General features: G+C 38.4%; 1 protein-coding gene across 1 annotated transcript in view; it reads right to left on the bottom strand.

Annotated features, from left to right (window-relative positions):
* Positions 1–1,542: 1,542 nt before the first annotated feature.
* The window catches only part of LOC118747147, a 7,991-nt gene continuing 3,468 nt past the window's right edge, over positions 1,543–6,065 (bottom strand). The window contains exons 2-7 of the mRNA XM_036481134.1: positions 5,961–6,057; positions 5,679–5,882; positions 5,008–5,623; positions 4,534–4,913; positions 1,917–4,375; positions 1,543–1,847 (exon numbers count right to left, since the gene is read on the bottom strand). Coding sequence (XP_036337027.1) covers positions 1,773–1,847; positions 1,917–4,375; positions 4,534–4,913; positions 5,008–5,623; positions 5,679–5,882; positions 5,961–6,057 — 3,831 coding nt within the window. The 3' untranslated portion in view covers positions 1,543–1,772. The remainder of the gene's footprint in view (positions 1,848–1,916; positions 4,376–4,533; positions 4,914–5,007; positions 5,624–5,678; positions 5,883–5,960; positions 6,058–6,065) is intronic.

Raw genomic sequence — 6,065 nt, 5'->3', positions numbered from 1 at the left:
GTTGGACCTCGCCAATGACCCATCGCTGCTTGTGCTTACGCTTATATTCGCAGCTTTCAGTTTAATCTTCTGCTTTAACCATTCACACGTTTTTTTTCTTTTTGTGGCAGCCCATCCATCAAATCTCCTATATGACTATAGGATGCCGGTAATGCTTTCAACATGTAATTTAATTTTTATTCCTCTTTAATTGTGGCTCTCGCAACTTTGAGACCATTGAACACCTTTTCAAAAGCGTTGAAGAAATTCTCAGCACTTTGATACTTTTGCAATTTCGTGCTTTCGATTTGATTTCGATACAGTATTTGAAGAGCTGTCGATTTATTTTCGTACATTTGGTCAAATTTTAACATTATTTCGCGTGGTGTATCTAAATCACCAATGAATTCAAACTGAGCATGGGAAATTACGCTGTATATAATGTTATGCGCCTTAATTTCCATAAATGACCAATCTTCGGGTTTGTCGGTACTCATTTGTTCACGCAGCACTCACTACCTCGTTACACTTTTTGAACTCCAAGAATTTTAGGATGCGTTTTTCCAATGCGTATAGTCAGCGCCATCGAAAATAGGTATCATAACCTCATCCCATTTTACTAGTGAATGCATTTTTAACTTGCAATTTCTGACCTCGTGTAGCACTTGCTCACCACCACTCTGCTGCTACGTGCAAACTTTATTTCCACCCTGCTACGTGCAAATTTTATTTCCACTCTGCTACCGGGTTCGATCCCCTCATGAGCCACCACTTGCAAACTTTATTTCTTTTAGTTCGTATACAAAATAATAGGCAATGTCAATGGCTTTTGGTTAGCAAAGCTTGCTCTGCTACCATATGAAAATATATAAATACTATTTTAAACTCCTTGTTTGAGTTATTTACTTAGCACATGAGTTTTATTTAATATTAATACTGTGTGAATATACAGCATACTCGGCAACGATAAAATATAAAAAGGGAAGAATTCAGAAATTACAATATAGAGATGACACTTAATAATAATATTAAATAAAACTGATGTGCTAAATAACTCAAAAAATAAAATAAAATAATATGAATATTGAATATTGAATACAAAAGTAAGGAGGCGTGTTAGATATATTACATTTACAAGATTACTTTTATATTCATATCAAGTGTGAACCACATATTACATTCCTATTAATATTTTGAATTATTTAGCGCATCAGTTTCACTTAATATTAATAATGTGGCTATGAATATAAAAGTAATCTTATAAATGTAATTTATCTAACAAGTCCCATAATTATAAAAGTAGGTTCGAAATTCTACCTTTTATACCTTTTATTTCTAACCCCACCCGAAGAAAAGTTCCAACTTGCGCAACCTATTAGAAAGCTGGCATCTTTTTAAAGAAATCTACTGAGTTAAAAAATAAAAAAAGAGAGATGCCTTGTATTTTAACATTTAAGAACATACCCTACATTTCATAAAGCGATTGTAATCCATTTTAATTTTCATGGATAAGGCTATTAGACTTGAAGAAATAAGAGATTTAGTTTTCTTTAATAGTTGGTAAATTTATTAATAAATATCAGCAGGAATTGTGAAACAAAATGTAAAAACCGTGCATGCATAGCTTTAAAGAGTTTAACATATAAAATATAAATAAATACATATTATTTTGCATAAAAAAGTAAACATTGTTTTAAACGAACAGAGGAGGAGACAGATACAAGTAAGTAATACAAAAACTATACTGCAGCAAATTGTTTAAAATTAATTACAAAGCAGATATTTTTGTCACATTATACACTCTCCGCTGGACGCACCTCATCGCACAATTCCACTGGCACAATTATACGTTCATTTTCCATAGAAATCTAAAAAAAGAATCAAATTAAAAAAAAAAAACTTAGCTCAGCTGTGATAGTTAAAGCCATTTAACATACCGTAATGTTGAACGGTTCCTGCTTATTTTCCGCATTCAATTTGTCGCATAGCAAACTCACCTCCACCTCTAAATGGCCACCATCGGGTTCCACATAACCCTCTGAGGGCGTCAACTGCAACAAGTTTTTACGGTTCGTGCTCACTTCAAAGTATTGCCGCGACTTAAATGAATTGCAAATGAAAATCGATGAACGCAATGGGCGTTCTTCACCGCGCAAATAAAAACATAATGAGCTGGGCGAAACAGACCAGCAACAAGCTTCGCCGCGTGTCGACGAATTGTTACTGTTGGCTTGCTCAACATCCTCCTCTATTAATTCATCCACACGATCCAAAACGTGGCCCGAACCATCAGCATTACTGGGCGATGGACTGCATACTGTGCGGAACAATACTGTCTCATCCTCATCGGGAAAATAAAACGAAGATGTCGACTTGATAGTCTCGTCCAAGTAGTCATCGTTAATGGTAAGTGCAACTTCGTGTATACGCATGTGGGTTAGCAAATCGTACGTCAATTTTGGTGATTCCTTGAACGTCTGCAGCTCTTTAATTTCCTTCTCACCTGGCAGCTTTTCCCACAACGCTTCCAAAGATTTAGATGAACTTAGATTGACGCGCTCCTCCGGCGACATGCGCGCCACCAGTTGGCGCATGCGCTGCCTATTTGCTTCATCACCAGATATTAAACGCAAATTGGCTAGTGTGAGTACGGATTTTGTTTGTCTTGTAATTTTTCGTACATCTTCACGCTGTGGCCGGAAAACTACACGCAAAGTCGCTGTTGAACCAGGCGGTATAAGCATGGCTGCTGGCTGTATTTCAAAAGCAGTGCATAATCGCGGCAAACGTAGTCCAACCGAATCGATTGAAGCGAGCGCGAAGCCCAGCAGCGGACCTTTATTGTAAACACGTATAGTGCGCTGTATGGGTTGTGAGAGTTCGTGTAAGTAGCCCATTTGCAGGAAAGCCATACCAACTGGCGCTATGTGCACTTCCCGCGCCACAATGCTGCAATGGCCACCATAACCATATAGAGGGATATCCAAAAACGATGACATGTTGGCAGTGGAGGCACTGTTGTGTGCAGCATTAACATTTTGCGGTGCGTAAAATGCAAGCTTGCCCACGGCAGCACCAATAACTGTAGGACAAAAGCTTACCGCAATTGCGCGACATTCCTGAGACTGCAAAGTCAACGTATTATTGCCAGGCAAATTCAACAGTTGATAACCGGGACCGTGCACATCTATACGCAAGGTAAGTCTTTTGCTCGCAATATTTTTCACTTGCATTGTCCTGTGTGCAGCATTTCTCAAACGGGTGCTACCCCAAGACAATTCAACGGCGGTAACCTTTAACGGTATTGCGTTTCCGTCACGATGACTGAATTCACTGCTGCTGGAGCAACGCGAGACGCTGCGCACAACGCCGCCATTTCTAAGAGTATATGCGCTATTTGTGCGCATTGGTGCAATATTTTTGGCACTGGCTTCGCTAGTCGACGGTGACGATGCAGCGCGTTGCACCTTAACATTACTGCTGGATTGTGGCTTTCCTCGCGCCTGTGGCGAACAGTTCTCACAACCCCGACGTGAATTTTCGATACCCATGCCAGTTGCAGCGGGCGATGATGGTGAAGACAAAAAACCGCGGGTAGGAGATGGAGATGGAGGGCCGCTATAGGGGCTACCAGTAGCCATTAGGGTGCGCTCAGCAGCATTATTCTTGGGCGATGCCAGCGACTTGGAAAGATTCGGTGAAACAGCTACAACATCACAATCACTTTTTTGCTCATCGACCCTTGTAGAACAAAGTGGTTTCTGCAACTGCAGATAGGGACTCAACAATGATGGGGAACCTTCCTTTTTCGTAAGGGTTATGGTTTTTTGATTAATGCCGCAAGTTTGTGCGTATGTTGAAGGGGAAGATTTGGGTGTGGTGGACTTAGAAAATGACGATTTGTAGTTACCATTTATCTTTTCGGGTGTTTCATGATATTGTCGATACGACTTTTCTTCACAGGTATTATCGTTTTCATTAGGTGAAAGTCGTAGAGTTGGTATATTTAAAGGGCTTAGCGGTGATCGTGGTTGACCTATGCTGCGCTGCAACTCTTTTAAATCACTGGCATCCAGCAATGATTCGCTAAAACTTATTGTGTCAGCTTGTGATTCAGATCCTCGCATTTTTTGTGGATCCCAATTTTCTTTATTTTCTGATAACAATTCCTCGAGCGTATTTAGGCTATTTGTGTATCGTTCAACGGATTGTCTTACACTGGCTGATGTATGGGCTGCGACAGCCAATTGTGGGGCCTTATTAAATTGAAATGGCTGAGCAACACTGCTTTGCCGTAATTCGTTTCTTTCGCGGTTTTGAGGTGACTTATTACGTTTTGGTTTTTTCAACAAATCGATAAGATGTGTTGATGAAATATCTCCATCAATGTTTTTAGCTGAAAAAAATTTATTAGGTATATTTTTACTTATAAAAGCTAAAAAGGTGTTAAAAGCTATAATATATACTACTTATAATTTCAATTAAAACAGTTTGATGCGATTGTTGTTGTTTCAAACGGGGAAATTATTAATGTAGAAATTATTAAGTACTTACTAAAGGCCTTTTTGATATGCGACAGCGAGAGCAAATACGATTCCTCTTCTTCTTTCGTGCCATTGCCGGAATCTTTACTCTCATGTTTATCTCCTTTCTGTTTCTCATATTCTAATATGCTATTATAAGCAACGTTTGGTGCTTTACTATATGTCCTATTATCAATTTGGGGTGTTAAGTCTACGTCATTTGTGGATGCAATGACTTTCGTAGTTCCTATTGGCGTGCTCAAGCTAAGTGTACTTTGTGTTTCATCTACCAATGCTATTGGAGGACGCATGCGCTCGGGACTCAATGACCGCACTATATTTTGTAAATCTTCTGAACGTTGATTGAAAAAGCGTCCCATAGAAAAATTGGGGTCTCGCGCCAAAATCGAGCTGTATAAAGCGAACAAATTTTATAGGGAGGTAAGACAGAAATCAAAAACCTAGACTAGTAAAGATACATAATCCTATGTCAAATATTTTTTACCTGTTCGGATTGGATTGTAGATCAAAATCCTTTCCCTCGACTGTTTTTTCCTTCTCCTCTTTATTCAATGCAGATGTTGGTATGGTGGCGAATTCTTGTGCCCAAGCCATTTCGTCCATCAACAACTTCGACTGCATTTTTTCTGCGGGCTGAAATTCCTCGGAGTTGACTCCGGTTTCATTTGTCATATTAAATGAAAACTGACCGCCGGCAGCTTTACCAAATGTTGTATCTGTGGTATTAAGCGATAAATCAGCCGTTCGAAGTAAAACATGCGAATTATTTAAACTTCCTAATGTAGTGCTCGATACTGAAGTGCGTTCACCTAAAGCCTCGCCGAGATTTCGAGCTTTGGGCGCAAATGAAGTGGCGAGAATGTCACCGACTGATAGCCGACTAGATGTTGTGGCAATACTGTTTTTCGGATTTTTATGTGAATTTCGCTCTGTATAATGTGTGGATCGACCAGTTATTTCCGACGGTTCAAATGAAACTTTTGTGTTATTTGTTGAAAGAGTGCTCTTAAAGTTTAGGTTGATACTTTCATCTGTCACCAAATCGGAAATATTGATGGAATCTGGTCGGCAATAAGGCACATATTCCGTACGATTAAGTTCTGGAAAAACATTGTTATGAGCGAAAAAGACAAGCACAAAGAGTAAGAATCTTACTTCTTGAGGAATGTGGTGTAGTTATTTCATCTGGTACTTTTAAATAATCTTTTTTTACAAAGCTTTGCTGTATTATTTTATTTACATTTGGTGATGTAGTTATTTCATCTGGTACTTTTAAATAATCTTTTTTAACAAAGCTTTGCTGTATTATTTTATTTAAATTTGGTGATGTAGTTATTTCATCTGGTACTTTTAAATAATCTTTTTTTACAAAGCTTTGCTGTATTATTTTATTTAAATTTGGTGATGTAGTTATTTCATCTGGTACTTTTAAATAATCTTTTTTTACAAAGCTTTGCTGTATTATTTTATTTACATCAGATTTTACGGATTTGCTGGCTTTTTCCAAGGTTTCCAAAGCTCTTAGTCGTTCCTTCTATTAAA

This window comes from Rhagoletis pomonella, unplaced genomic scaffold (assembly GCF_013731165.1).
Source record: "Rhagoletis pomonella isolate Grant_MI unplaced genomic scaffold, Rhpom_1.0 Rhpom_scaffold_00011, whole genome shotgun sequence".
NCBI lineage: Eukaryota > Metazoa > Arthropoda > Insecta > Diptera > Tephritidae > Rhagoletis > Rhagoletis pomonella.
This window is presented reverse-complemented; position numbering and strand designations above follow the sequence as displayed.